At 40.6% G+C, this 15642-nt stretch overlaps 1 protein-coding gene across 1 annotated transcript in view; it reads left to right on the top strand.

The window, feature by feature from the left end:
* elp2 (elongator acetyltransferase complex subunit 2) overlaps positions 1–5371 on the top strand; it is a 33642-nt gene extending 28271 nt beyond the window's left edge. The window contains exons 19-22 of the mRNA XM_026156276.2: positions 2685–2806; positions 2985–3124; positions 3559–3669; positions 4575–5371. Coding sequence (XP_026012061.1) covers positions 2685–2806; positions 2985–3124; positions 3559–3669; positions 4575–4770 — 569 coding nt within the window. The 3' untranslated portion in view covers positions 4771–5371. The remainder of the gene's footprint in view (positions 1–2684; positions 2807–2984; positions 3125–3558; positions 3670–4574) is intronic.
* Positions 5372–15642: the final 10271 nt, after the last annotated feature.

Below are 15642 nucleotides of genomic sequence, written 5' to 3'. Positions count from 1 at the left end.
ACTACTTACAATTACAAGTTCTCGCTCCTAGTGTACTGAGCAATATTAATATGGCAAAGTCATTAGCATGAGATTTTTGGTGTTGATACATGTTTCATGTATGAAGTGATATCGCTTTGCTACAGATTTTCCATACGACTTGTATCCTCTTAGATGATGATAATCAACTGATAGGTTATGATCATGGGGGCGTGGTCTTACTGGTTGACCACATCCTCCAAATGTTAGAGCCTTCCTGTCACCATCAGTAACATCAGCAATACAGTCAGTGCTCTGACATGCCGAGGTATTGACATGTTTTTATACTTTTTATGACCATTGTTACTACCGACCATGTCCTCATAATACTTCTGAATTCAGAGTAAGTAGAGATCTGATCTAGGTTATCGTATTAAGATTTGGGACACATCGTCAGTAGTGGACCTTGGATTCATCGGGTGTTTCGGCCATTATCATTAGACACCCTCATCCAAGGAGGCCCTGCTGGGGTTGATCAGGGTTGAGTGTGTCACTGGTTTATGTTAAATTGTTATTTCTCTTGTTCTTTCTTCTGTTTAGTTTTCTACAGTTTAATTGCTCCTATCTATTCACTGCAACTGAGAAATAATACTTACCTCTTTAGCATTTATGGAGCCTCACTTGTTCAAAGGGATAGAAAAGGTGATAGAGAGAAGTGAGACAAAAGGGACGAGATGGGAGAGAGCAAAGAGGAGAGCCAGAAGGGGGGGGCGCCCGATCTGGCTTCCCACACCTCCCCTACATATATGTGTTTACTAATGGTGTGATACTGTGAGAGGTGCTCTTAATTTTATACTTTCACTCTAAGTAGGTAGAAAACATCTCCCAAATCTAATTCTCAAACATCTGAAACATTGTGAATATAGATCCAGATAATCAATAAACCTTGAGAAACAATACATTTGAAAACAATCAAACATTTTATTTAAAAGAGAAAGAAAAAACTAGCTCAGATATTGGATTTCTGTTGGCCTAAGTTCTGTGTAGAGCTGTTGCTGTTGTCAACAGGAGTGTGTTCTTGGAGAGGATGTTTATATGAGAGAACCTCAGCACACAGACTCTACAAATAACTCAATCCTGCATTTAAGGTGAACAGAAAACGACATTTAAGCCCTAAGGATTACCTCCTCCTGCACCTGGTAAAGCATCTTATGTTTCTCTTGGCTTCTCCGGATGGTGTTAATGGGCACTGACAGAGGCGTCCCGCACTCCTCTGTTCGCCTGAATGGTGGGCTACGCAGAGGCAGGGTGGTGTGTGTGTGTGTGTGTGTGTGTGTGTGTGTGTGTGTGTGTGTGTGTTCCTGTCTAGCTATCTTTGTGAGGACCGAAATCTGCATTCTACTATACTTGTGAGAACCAACAGTCACTTGTGAGGACACACTAACCGGTCTTCACAGGTTTAAAGGCCTTTTTGAGGCTCAAAATGTGGTTTTAGTGTCAGGGTTACAATTAGGTTTTGGTTAGGTTTAGGGTTAGGCATTCATTTTTAATGGTTAGGGTAAGGGGCTAGGAAAACCATTATGTCAATGAAGGTCCTCACTAAGATAGCTGAATGGGTGTGTGTGTGTGTGTGTGTGTGTGTGTGTGTGTGTGTGTGTGTGTGTGTGTGTGTGTTGGTCTTTGGTTTCTCTTAAGAGAAATGGCAAGGGATTACAGGGTTTTTTGTTTTTTTGCTTTTTCCAGGGGCGGGGGGCTCCCCGTCTGTTCTGGTTGACTGCTGAATCACTCAAGGTGATTGTGAGGAGCACGCACGAGGACACGCACAGTCTCCTACCTTCAGACTAGGGAAGGTTAAATGAAGTCAGAGCTGATCAAACAAATGACTACCTCTATTCTATTCACACATCTTCTGGCCCCTACCTGTTTTGCCTGAGCGTTTCCCTCCACCGCCCTATTTTGTCTTGGCCTTGGAGACATTGTCACCTTCTCTCTCCTCCTCCTTTTTGTTTTTTTTAAACCTGAGTGGGCTTTTATATGTTCTACCTTTTAGTCTTCTTGATACGTTTTGTGTGTTTTATCAAAATGGACACTTTCTCTATAGTCTGTGTCTCCAGTCCCCATCTGTGTGTGATGTGATATAGCTCAACAGCCAGTCGTGTTAATGAAAGATTGTGAAGGAGGGAGAAGGAGAATCCTTTGAACACAAACCTCAACACTTTGGTTAACTCGGACTTTTGTGGCAGTGCTGATGTTTTACAATAATTATGCTATGTGTGTGTGTGCGTGTGTGAGAGAGAGCCAGTGGAGAGCAGGACTACTGCAGACATGCAGGCAGGCAGCTGCCAGCAGCATACAAACAAGCTCTCTAGGGAAACCAATCTGGAGGCTGAAATGACTTAGGCTAGGGAAATAAACAGCAGCAGGTCATAAACCAAAACTGAGTGAAATGGAGGGCTGGAATGAGGTTCTCTGTCTTGTTCGGTTGTTTATTTGTCGCTCGGGAGAGTCTTTGTTGCTACTGAGCTGTGAGGCAGGGATCTAAACGTGCTGATGTCATGCTGCAGTAATCATAACACAAAGTTTTGCTACCAGCTCATCCTCTGTTGGAAAAGTGTTGTTGTGGAGATGAAATGTGACACAATACATGTAGTGCCGGCACTCATACCATCGTTTGAATGCAGTTGTTTGTATGATCTCTCTTGCTCTTTGTTCCCGTTTCCATATAGAGCCCCTGTTCTCGCTGTATGCGCACACAGAGAAGGACACAGCCATACACAGCCGAATCATCTGGTCATGTGACTGGAGCCCTGACGGCAAATTCTTTGTAACATCAAGTCGAGACAAGAAGGTAATTTTTAAATGTTGCGTCACATTATGCGTTGACAATAATACCACCTGGTTGCACCCTTGAGTTGTAGCATTTTTTTCTAAACAAAGTGTGTGTGTGTGTGTGTGTGTGTGTGTGTGTGTGTGTGTGTGTGTGTGTGTGTGTGTGTGTGTGTGTGTGTGTGTGTGTGTGTGTCCAGGTGATAGTATGGGGCCCATGTAGTTTGGACTCTGGAGACCCTGTGCTGCCTCCTGAGATTAAACCGTGCTCTTCCATCTTAGATGTGGGCGATTCTGCTACTGCTATAGCGTTCTGCCCTGTACTCTGCTCTAATGACAGGTTTGTGTTACATGACATCCAACTACCGTCATATCGACTGGCCAGGTCTTATATCTGTCTTCAGTACTTTGGAAGTTTGTTTCATTAATTTGAAGCTGCAGTTTTGAACTATTTTCTTCTCCCTTAAACTGCTCATCAGTTAACTGATTGTTTAATTGGTTTAGAAGCTGTTAACCTCACATAAAGAAACATTATATCCAATTAATTTAAACACATGACATGACTGTGGCTGACACTAAACTGCTTCATGTTCTCATCTAAAGACCCCGGAGGTTCAGTCATACTGTGCTGAAATGGAATTAAATGTGGTAAAAATGTCTAACTCTTGTAGCGAAGAGTGACAGTACTGGTTCAAGACATCTAGGTCAGAGCAAAGGAAAACGAGGTCTGCTCTGAAGTTCGATTTTGTTGTGTTTCCTTCCTACTTTCCGCAGCTACCTGCTTGCAGTTGGCCTGGAGTGTGGCAGGATCCGGCTGTACAGGTGGAGCCCTGGCAGCGAGCCTGCAGGAGACGACTGGAGCTGCTGTGGAGAAACAGACACCTCGTATCCTTACCGCACACATGCAGTCGATCTGAGGTTCATCACAGTGTCAGTTGTGGGTCTTCACTCTGATTGCTGTTGAGAACCAGAAGCTTTCTGTCATTTACCATTTAAATAATAATAATAATAAAAAATTAGATAAGCGTGATGGAGATTATGTCTGCTTCCTTTGAAGAGGAGATGCAGATGGCATCAACCGGTACCTTAATTTTGGTTCTGTCGATGTTTTATCTCACACTGGTCTATGCCACTATAGTCTGTAAAGATCAAGATAGGTTGCACAGTCTTTGCATCAGGAAGTCACACCTCAGATACGCCTTTTTTTTTCATATTTTAAGATGATATATAAGTTGGAAAATTCATTGGTTACTGCAGGTAAAAATGAACAACATATAACAAAAGAACTTTAATATGTATTATAATAATATAAATACAAATCAAAGGTACTTTCTTGCCACATTTACGGCCCCTGGAACCACTGAGCATTGTTTCTACTTAACTGCCTATTGTTGCAGACCAAGTCCATCCCTTTATGACCACAGTGTACCCATTTTCTGATGGCTGCTTCCAGCAGGATAACACACCATGTCACAAAGCTCAAATCATCTTAAACTGGTTTCTTAAACATGAGAATGAGACCACATTACTCATATGACCTCTGAGGATTGTTTAAACGCCTTGCTGAATCTTTGCCAAGAACAATTAAGGTAGTTGTGAAGGGAAAAGATGGTCAAACCCAGGTGTAGCAAAATATACCAAACAAAGTTTTTGTGTTGTGTGTTTAACAGAAAAATTATGGTTTAGTGTAAAATAGATGGGATGTCAGTTGTGTAGATTTTGTCTGAAAGCTTGTTTTGTCATCCAGACAAGTATTCTGTTGTCTCCTTTCATCACACATCCTCTCACAGACAAAGCCACACTCTGGCAGTAAAACGGCTCCGCTGGAGGCCCAAGACTGGCCGAGCAGGTCGGGGGAATGGCAAGAAGGATGGACAGGGTGATGGAGAGAGTGAAATCGAGGAGGAGAGCTCCTGGGTCCAGCTCGCCAGCGCCAGTGCCGACCACTCTGTCAAAATCTTCAACATCAACAAACGGGCTCTTTAGCACCACCAACACTGACACTATTATGTCTCTCACACCCAGAGAGACACTTTGACTGAGGGCCACAGGCCTAACTGAGGCACCGAGGCCACAGCTGCTTGCTGGCATGCCATGCAGTCCCTGTGACAGCCAGTTAAGTCATGGGTCAGTCACAGGACAAACCCACAGCACACATGCCCTGCAGTCTGTCTGCACACAGCTGAACGGATTTGATGGGTGGAAGCAAGATGGTAAAAACACCATGACCTTTGGGCGGTATTTTGCTTAGACACTTCAAAGTGTTTTAGATTCAAAGAAGAAGACTCAGCAGGATTTCTATACAGACTGCGTATTTATACAGGTCATCCAAGTAACCATTGGCATGGCGAACTGTATTCTTGAAGGAACAATTCAATTCTGAGTGCCATCAGAGGCAGGGCTTGTGTTGCATGTTTGTGCCTTGGGATCAGTTGATTAAATGTCTTTCATGTATGTCACGTATGTGTATAGGTAGTGTGCAAGCAGTCCAGTACGCAGCAATGATATATGACTGCTAGACACTAGGGATCACATTTTTATCCTCTGTGGAAACGTGAGTGTATTAAAGATGACCATTTTGCAAATATTGCTGCTGTCTCTTGACTTTTTAATAGATTTCTCCTACCTTGCAGGCATTCTGTAATCCAGTGCACTCAACATATTTTTGTGAAAAATTACAGTAAAGTGCTTTACAAAGGAAGTCCAAAATTTGACTTAGAAAAAATGATGGAAAGTTTTTAGCACGTTTCGAGGAGTTTTTTTTTTTTTTCTTTCTCGTGAAATGAAACCAGGTAAGATTGTCTGTCGCCGGGCTGTTCTCATGGTAAATGGTTGTCCTCTCTAGCTGAGCACTCAATGCGCTTTATGCAACTTGTCTCTTTCATCCATTCACACAGGCACTTTTGTCTGTTTTTTTTGTTTTTTCCTTACGTAAGTGCTTTCTAACATTTGATGGATGGATGCATTAGAGAGCAATTTAGGGTTAGTATGTTGCTCAAGGATATTCGGCATGCATACTAGAGCAGCCAGGGATCGAACCAACAACCTTCCGATTAGTATGTGACCTCGTACCTCCTGAGCTACAGCCACGTCATCATCAAGCACAGTGGGTGAAATAATTGATCCCCTGCTGTATTTGTAAGTTTGGTAATTTGCAACAAAATGAACAACAACAACAAAAAAACACATTACAAGCACCATGTGCCGTCTTCTGCAGGGGAACCTTGCGGGCACTGCAAGATTTCAGTACATTATGGTGTTGTGTATTACCAGTGGTGTTCTTGGTCTCTGTGGTCCCAAGTGGCTTCAAATCATTATCAAGCTCTTCCCCAGGGGCGTAATTTCCATGGGGGTTAGGGGGGGGGTTATGACTCCGCCAATAATCAGACCCAACCAATATAAGCCCCCCCCCCAATAAAATTATAATTTATCTTGCGTAAATATTCTGTTGATTTTCTTTACTCGTTTCAGGTATTACCAGCAAAACAGTTGCATGTTTAATCATCTGGGAATTTACCCAGATTTATTTAGACAGAGATCTTGACCGCCCCGGAGTTCAGCACAAAGTTACGCCGATGCTCTTCCCATGTAGTTTTGGGTTGTTCCACCACCACCACCACCTTTCATGATCATCCTCAGCCCATGAGGCGAGATCTTGCCTTATGGGCTCGCCAGACTGAGAGCGACTGAAGGTCATTTTATATTTCTTCTGTTTCTGAATAATCTCACCAACAGTTGTCACCTTCTCATCAAGTTTCTTGCTGGCCAATCTGTGAGAGTCAGAATTCCTGCTAGGTTGTAGACGATCAGTTTCTGTCTCTCTCCATTAATATTCAGCTATCGTAAACCTTTGAGACTGTTAGTTTCTTTGTGAGTAAACTTACAAATTCAGCGATAACTGTTACCTCCACTGTACACCTGGATTCTGGTCGGTGGTGTAATAGGCTGGACATTTCTGACTTGTATCTGTTTTTGGTTTTCCACAAACTTCTGAGTGTAAAATCCTGCTCTCTAGTAGAAAAACTCCCCACTGTGTTCACCAAACTAGTTTTTATCTGTATTTTTTCTTCTCTCACCCTTTTTTTTTTGGAAAACATCGTATTGTATGGTAGTCACGGACAATACTGTAGGTTTAATGGAGCTTTTTTCACAACCTCACAAATCAAAAAATGACCTGCTAAAATGCTGGTAAAAAAGGATGGATAAATCTAAACAGGGCTAGTTTTGAACCCAGATTTTGATTTAGGCTACATCTGCTTTTGGCCAATGAGGATCAGAACTGAATTCTCAAGGACAGGAGAATTCCATGTCACGGATTTATTGTGAGCTCATCCGGGTGTGCCGTCATTATATGTTAGCCATAAATGTATCTGCAGGAGACTGTAACTACTGGCCATAACTCTCCCTCTAATCACATATCCTGGTAAATGCAGAGGCATCAGTCAACCCAGGCTACACACTGCTCCTCCAGGAAATGGCTGTTTTTCAAAAGTAAAAAGAGGTTTTGGGACAAGGCGGCCATTTCTCGAGAGATTTTCTACATCATATATAACATAATGTAATAATTAAATCATTATCACTATGTTTCCATTTAAATATGAGAGATTATCTTGTTAAGGATTTTCAAGAACACATTTGTTGTAAGAGCTCTTATGGCTTAAATGTTCTGCCTAGCATACTAATGCATGAGGCATATATGCGCACGTTTTCTCCAGCGTGTCCTTGATCACTCATCTGAGGTGGATTGCCATAATATAATATAGACAGATTAAAAGTATCACCTAGAAAGCCTTTAATGCTGAAGATTAATGGAAAAAATTAAAAGAAATTGTGACCATTCACTCAGTAAATAAACCAATAAGAAACTTCAGGACCAGTGCTTTAAAAAAGGGACTGAACAGGGGAATACTTGGGATGATTATATCATTATGCTTTGGTGTCAGTCTGTTCTCCCAGGCAAATAATCACAGATTTTAATGACTATTTTTTACACAGTCTAAATGATAATATTGCGCAGAGTGTATCTACTGTTTACTTGGCGAAGTTTCTGAATAGGTCATGTCTTAGTGTGTTTGCTTGAGGGTACTGATATATTTTCCCGCCTCAAAGTAAAGAAAAATTGGTTTTTATGGAGAGGTACACTTGAAATTAGTTGCCAATGGGTGTGGGCTACAGATTGATCAAATTCTGTAAATACAGACATTACATCCAAACATAATTATTACAAAATCCAATTTAAAGTGGTTTGAATGTTTAGTCTATTACATCTAATAGGATGTAAAATAGCCCTGTTCTCACAATTGTGCTAATTATGGAGTTCCACAGGGTTCTGTGCTAGGACCTGTTCTACGCTATATTGCGAAAAATATTAATTCATCCATCCAAGTAATCAAATTCAGGTTTTCAATCACTTCCACGACCACAACTGTATAAAATCAAACACCCAGGCATGCAGGTGTTTCTACAGATTTTTTTACGATGTTTGCGAAAGAATTGGTCGCTCTCTCCTCTAAGTTCCTGCTTCTAAATTCAGATAAAACTGTGGTTATTGTAGTTAGTTCTAAAAACCTTAGATACATAACCTGATAGTTGCTCTGGATGGCATTACTTTGACCTCCAGTAACACTGTGAGGAATCATTTTTGACCAGGATATGTCCTTCAATGTGCATATTAAACAAATATTTAGGATTTCTTTCTTGCATTTGCACAATATCTCTAAACATCCCATCTCAGAATAATGCTGAAAACTTAGTCCATGCATTTATTACTTCTAGGTAATAAATGCATGGATCAGGTTGTCCTAAAAGTTCCCGGAAAAGTCTTCAGTTGATCCAAAATGCTGCAGCAAGATTACTGACAGGGACCAAAAGAGAGAACATATTTTTCCCATATTAGCATCTCCTCATTGGTTCCCTTTTAAATCTAGAATCAAATTAAAATACTCCGGGGTGTTTAAAAGTAGAATGTGATGCAGAGTCTTCAGTTTTCAGTCTCATCCTCAATAGAACCAGCTCCTTGTTTGAACTGTAGACAGACACCCTCTTTTAAGATAAGGTTTAAAGCTTTTATTTTCGGTCAATCTTAGTTAGGAATTTCTTGCATTTGCACATCTGAGCATTGAGGTTTCTTCCTGTAAAAAGGGAGTTTTTCCTTCCCGCTGTCGCCAAGTGCTTGCTTAATAAGGGGTCATCCGATTGTTGGAGTTTTCTCCCTATTATTGTAGGGTCTTTGCTTTACAACATAAAGCTGCTTGAGGAGATTGTTGTTGTAAATAGGTACTATGTAAAATATAACATTGAATTGAACAGATTTGGGGACTTTGGAGAAAAAAAAAGTAAAAAATAACTACCCTTTGATTTTTACTCACCGCTTAATATAAGTAAATTAATTAGCAGAGCTCTCAGCTGTACATAAAATGAGATGAAACTTCAATAGTTAAGAGTCAAGTACTTCCGCTGTACCTTGGTAACTCGGGGCTAATGGCAACATTCTGATTTTAAGCTGATATAGTTTAGCCTGCCTCCACTATCACAGCATGTTAACATCTGCTAATTAGATTAAAGCTGATGGGAATGTCCTAAACCAAAGTGCCAGACAGACTGAACATTTGAACAGACAATGCTAGACAGAAGAGTTGTTTAGAAATTTCACTCTAGGCTATAAATGTCACCTCGTGGTAGAACCAGATGAAATGTCAGGGGGTCATTAAAGTGATTATGATCAGGACAATATGTCCCAATGTCCTTATCACTTTGGCAGATGTAGGCTTTGAGTCTCAAAAGTGAACTGCCTTAATCCTGCATTGTCTGACCAGCAGAGGGCGACACCTCTGACTGAAAAATAGACTTCATAGAAGAAATTTACTCACTCTTTTCTTGATTATTGACCTCAATAACAAATTCCTATTGGGTTTAGTTGCTGGTTTTAAGTCATCTATAAATACACCATGACGCTCACTTTGTAAACTCGTGGGTGACGTCACGGTCGCTATAACCACATGATTTCTTCTGTATCTGTCCCTCTCTATTACAATCTTTAGATCAATGATATTAATGTGTGTGCACGAGTTCGATAAATTGGATAGAGTACTGGCTTGCATACTTTCCATTTTATTCTGCAGCCAGGCTTAATTTCTGCAATGGAGCCATCACACGAAGGAGGATACATAGACGCTTCCCTTCCACTGACACTTAGGTCAACTTAATCAATCTGTCTTCCATTTGCACAGCACGATCCCGCTGAGACAAGAGAGAAGGTCATGAAGCATTTACACACACTGGAGCATGTCTTCCTGCCAAAGCCTTTCTGTGAAATGCGTGGATATCTCTGAATCAGTAAGCAGCAGAACAGACATCTGCTGTAATTAAAAGCTTGATTCATCAATTCATCAGTTGATCACTTGATGTCCTGCTACGTTCCCTGAAAAACAATTATAGTTATTGCAAAGTTATCAGTTTTCTTGTAAAGGCCTTTGAAAATCTATCTCATCTGAGAATTAAAGGAAGAGTTACAATTTATTTTTGCACACATGCAGCTTTTGCTTTCATGCAACATTTAGAAGAACAGGACCACTTCTTTATCTGGACACTACCTAGTAAGGGTCAAGGCACACTGCTAGACTTTCTCCAAGAACTAAAAAGGTTCACATGCTAGAATCTATGAAGTTAAATACTTAGCACTCCATAGCTTTTTCCTAGAGCGGTATTGATCTTTACATGATCAATACTAAAAACTAAAATGGTCTTTAAGCATTCATGATGTTTAAATTAGAATTTTAGATTTCTGGATCTACTCAAATCATTTTCCATGTTAATCTGGGATTTTCTATAAAGTAGAGTACTCACACAATCCACAGGTTATTTTTTGTAAATTAGTGGCTAACAGTTCAACAGCATCAGAAACAGAGTTTTTAACCAGCATTTGTCCATTGGACAATACTACGCAAAAGTTGTGAGCCATTTCCTTAAATTTCAGTGATTTATTGAAAAGTCCAAACATACATGTAAATATTTCATGTAAAGCAAAAAAAAAAAAAAAGAGTTTGTACAATTCTAAAGTGCCTCTAAGTCAATATTTAATAAGACCACCTCTGCTCTTCAACACAGCCCAAACACTCTTATGCAACTTTTCTTGTAATTCTTTTAACTAGTCTTGAAGGTCAAAACTCATCTTTATTTGTTGGCTGTCTTTTTTTTCTCTTCCCCACTGCTTCAATAATGTTAAGGTCTGGGCTCTGGATGGGCCAATCGTTGACTGATGGTGTTTTATTGTGCGTTTTTCTATCCAGATATGCCTCTACTGGATTGGCAGTGTGTTATGGATCGTTGTCATGCTGAAAAATGAAGCACTTGTCAATCAGATGCCTTCAGATGATGTTGTAGGGTGGAACAAATTCAGATGGTACTTTTTGTGTTCATAATTTCATCATTTTTGACAAGATCCCCAACATCACTGGCTGAAATAAACCCCAATCAATGATAGAGCCTCCACCGTGTTTTACAGGTGGCTGTAGACACTTGCTGCTGCATGTCTTTCCTGACCTCCTCTATATATTTTAGTTTCAGATTTCATTACTCCATAAGACCCGTTACCACTGATTTTCGGTCCAGTTCTTCTGTAATTTGGCATACCTCAGCCTTGTTTCACTTAACTGAGAAAGCATCTTGACAGCCACTGACACCATTTTCTGATGAGGCTTCAGTTAACAATACATTAACTACAGGGCCAGATGGAGCTCTCATGACACACTCCACATCATGCTGAGATATGCCAAGGTTTTATATAATACCTCTTTGTGAATCACCTTGTTGGTGCCAACATACTATTTTATACTTGTCGGACTATGTTATCGCTGGTATTTTTAATAGATTCAGCTGAAGAAATTAGAACAAATTTTGTGTTTCTGTGACATTCCACTAGTAACAAAGTCCCTAAAGAAACAAGTTAAAAAACAAATTAAAAATATCTAAATTCTGTTAGACACAACACCAGTTCAATCCTTCATCCCTCTGAAAATATCAACTGCAATGGCTGGGCTGAAAATCAGTGAAAAAGCAACTGGTGTCCAAAGAAAAACTTCAAAAGATTTTGGAAAACCACTTTAAAAAATCTAAAAAAACTCTTTCTGCTTGGAAGCAACAAATATCAAAATATGAGCACTGGCCAAAGACTTTTGCACAGTACCCTTTTCAGAGGGGAAAAGTGAAGCCTTGGGTGAATTAAACCTAAATTATGTCTACATACACTACCAGTCAAAGGTTTGGACGCAGCTTCTCATTTATTGTTTTTTCTTTATTTTTACTACGTTCTACATTGTAGATACATAATTAAGACATCAAATATATGAATAAAGATATATGGAATCATGTCACAAATAAAAAATAACTCTAAATATTTCTTATATTTTATATTCTTGAAAGTAGCCACCCTTTGTTAACAGCACTGCAAACCCTGGGCCTTCTCTAAGTGAGCTTCATGATGTAGTTCCCTAAGATGGTTTTCACTTCCAGCCCAGATAAATGCCACACAGAGTTCCAGTAGCAGACACATCTCTACATCAACTGCTCAGAGGAGACTGCACGAATCAGGCCTTTATGGTCTAATAGCTGCTAAGAAACCAAGACTAAGGAAAAAAGACAAGCAGAAGAGATTTGTTTGGACCAAAAAACACAAGAAATGTACATTAGACCAGTGGAAATCTGTGCATTGGTCTGATGAATCCAAATTTGAGATCTTTGATTCCACCCACTGTGTCTTTGTGTGATGTGGAACAGGTGAACGGATGATCTCTGCATGCATGGTTCCCACCATGGAGGTGTGATTGTGTGGGGGTGCTTTGCTGGAGACACTGTTGGGCATTTATTCAAAATTGAAAGCACAGTGAACCAACATGGCTCCTGCAGTGGCAGGATGCTGTGGTATTTTTCAACAGGACAATGACCCCAAACACACCTCCAGGCTGTGTAAGGGCTATGTAACCAAGAAGCAGAGTGATGGAGTGCTGGGCCAGATGGCCTGTCCTCCACAGTCACCTGACTTAAAACAAGTCAAGATGGTTTGGAGTGAGATGGACCGCAGAGTGAAGGCAAGACTTTTTCACATTTAGACTTAATGACTTAATTTAGACTTAATGAAGGCTGCACTCGGTGTAGAACAGTCAGTTCATGGTATGCAGTCAGCCACAGTCGCAACCGGCTGCTCTATTGGTTCTCTGTGTGGAGCACAATGCTGCAACCATGTTCAGGCTCAATATTTGCAAATGATAAACAAGCTTATTTAAATGAGTCATAAATGCAAATGCAAAAACAAACACACTGTGACCCTGTCAGTAACACACTCTCCTTCATCCTGTGTGCCACTGGGTTTCTTCTCACGGTTCAATTATTTATCAAACTCAGTGTACAAGACTTTTCTTTGTACATTTATTCTTTGCACTTTGCTTTCATGTTTGAGGACAGCAGATTTCACTGTGGGCCCTTTGCATGCCAATAAGAGCCTTGATGTTGACTGGCCAGTGTATCACATCCACACTTTCTTGTGCTTTGGAATCAAATTGAATGTTTGCTGTATCTGCAGTGCTGAGGTTTCTGCAGTTGTCTTCACAACAGTGGTATTGGCCTTTTTTGCTAATTCTGTGTATGCTAAGTGTTTCACTGACACAGTATTGCAACTAATTGTTCACCCCCATGCCTTTCCTACTGTGACGAATTGAACACCCTTAGTAAAGGGGAGATTTTATTAGTTATTTATTATGAACATGCAGTTCTTACATTTTACTGACTATTCACTGGAGGAGATGGAAGAAATACCAGCAATTTCTTATTTCTTCGCAATTAAAGTTATTCTGTTTGTATCTAGTCCAAACCATGTGCAGCAAAGGCAGTAAGGTTTTGTTTTCTGTATGTAATGAACATCAGAGCGATTTTTGATAAGTGTAACGCTATGAGCAACATAATTGCTTAGCTTAGCTATTAGCTAAGAAATTGTAAGTACATATTACTAAATCGCACAATACTGACTGAAAATGTCATTTTTTAAATGCACGACAGCATGGGTCACCGTTCACACAGCCTGATGTACATAACAATATATATTTAATTCTGGAGAACAAGCTCTGTTCATAAGGTTAATAGCTATTAGTAATTATAGCATTAGCTTCAAAGGCACATTCATTACCCAACATTTGACTTTTGCTGTCTATAGGTAGAAATTACTCTGAATCACAGCTCCGCTGGCAATAACACTCTTGGCCATGAGTGAACTAAAGAAACCATCCATCTTCTTCCCGCTGTCCAATTCACGGTCGTGTGGAGGGGTCTGGAGCCTATCCCAACTTCCATGGGTTGAGAGGCGGGGTACATGGTCAACAGGTCGCCAACTAGTGTTTGCACCTATTGTTTCCTGGCCAGGTGGCTACTCAAGGATCTACTTAGGAAGATCCTGTGTTTTGTGGTGGCTACACACTGGCTGTCACTTGGTGTTCGCTCTCTCTGCGGTAGGGTATCACTCCCTGTTCCTGTTCCAACACACAGTGGTGTGTTTGAGTAGCTTATCTGCATAGCAATTTAATTAAACACATTTAGATACCTTCTTTTTTCATAGTATAATCTTCATGTGCTTCATCCAAAGCACACTCTCTGTGTACTCACTCCTTAATTTATTGCCAAAGTATTCACTCACTGTGTCTTTACTGTTTCACTAGCTTAGCTTGTAGCCGACTCGCTAGCAGCATGGCCTCTTCACCTGTTCCTCCTGCACTTTCCTGCTCATTGTGTCAGATATCTAGTTACTCCTTGGCCTCCTTTAGCAGTAATGATACTTGTAATAAATGTAGCCTCTTTGCAGCTCTGGAGGCCAGGATTACTGAATTGGAGACTCGGCTTCACACCCTTGATACACCTGTAGCTAGCCAGGCCCCTATAGGCGGTGCAGCCGAAGGTAGCGTAGGCCCCGGCAGACCCCGAGCAGCAGGGGAAAGAGAACGGCTGGGTGACGGTAAGGAGGAAGCATAGTCTTAAACAGAAGCTGCAGGTACACCACCAACCTGTTCATGTGTCTAACCGTTTTTCCCCACTCGGCGACACACCCGCCGGGGATCAAACTCTGGTAATTGACAATTCTATTCTCAGACATGTGAAGCTAGAGACACCGGCAACCATAGCCAATTGTTTTCCAGGGGCCAGAGCAGGCGACACTGAGGGAAATTTAAAACTGCTGGCTAAGGGTAAACGTAAATTCTGTAAAATTATAATTCACGTCGGCAGTAATGACACCCAGTTACGTCAATAAAATAAATATTGAATCGGTGTGTAAATTTGCCAAAACAATGTCGGACTCTGTAGTTTTCTCTGGTGTTGCTATCAGTGTGTGAAGAGTGGGAGAAGAGGGTTGCATTGACAATCCAACACAATGGGCAGCACATTGAACACATTTTATAAGTGGTCAGAAACTTGTAAATAACTCATGAAAGAATAAAGTTACGTTGAAACCAAGCACACCATTGTTTTTCTTGTGACATTACCAATAAGTATGATGTGTCACATGGCCCTCTTCCTACTGAAAAAACAAAAGTTGTATCCAAGATGGCCGACTTCTAAATGGCCACCATGGTCACCACCCATCTTGAGGAGTTTGCCCCCTCGCATATACTAATGTGCCACAAACAGGACTTTAATATCACCAACCATTCCCATGTTATTACGGTGTAGCCATATAAATGGCCCAACCTGTATTTTGGATCTCTAGCATTTCTAAAAGCATAAACTGATTTCACCACTGATCTTTAAATCAAAATTGTACCATAAAACTGTAATTGTACCACATCCAAGACATGCACGAAAATAAAAACAACCAATACA

Source organism: Astatotilapia calliptera, chromosome 22 (assembly GCF_964374335.1).
Source record: "Astatotilapia calliptera chromosome 22, fAstCal68.1, whole genome shotgun sequence".
Classification (NCBI taxonomy): domain Eukaryota; kingdom Metazoa; phylum Chordata; class Actinopteri; order Cichliformes; family Cichlidae; genus Astatotilapia; species Astatotilapia calliptera.
Note: the sequence above shows the minus strand (reverse complement) of the source record. Positions and strands in the feature narration are given on the sequence as shown.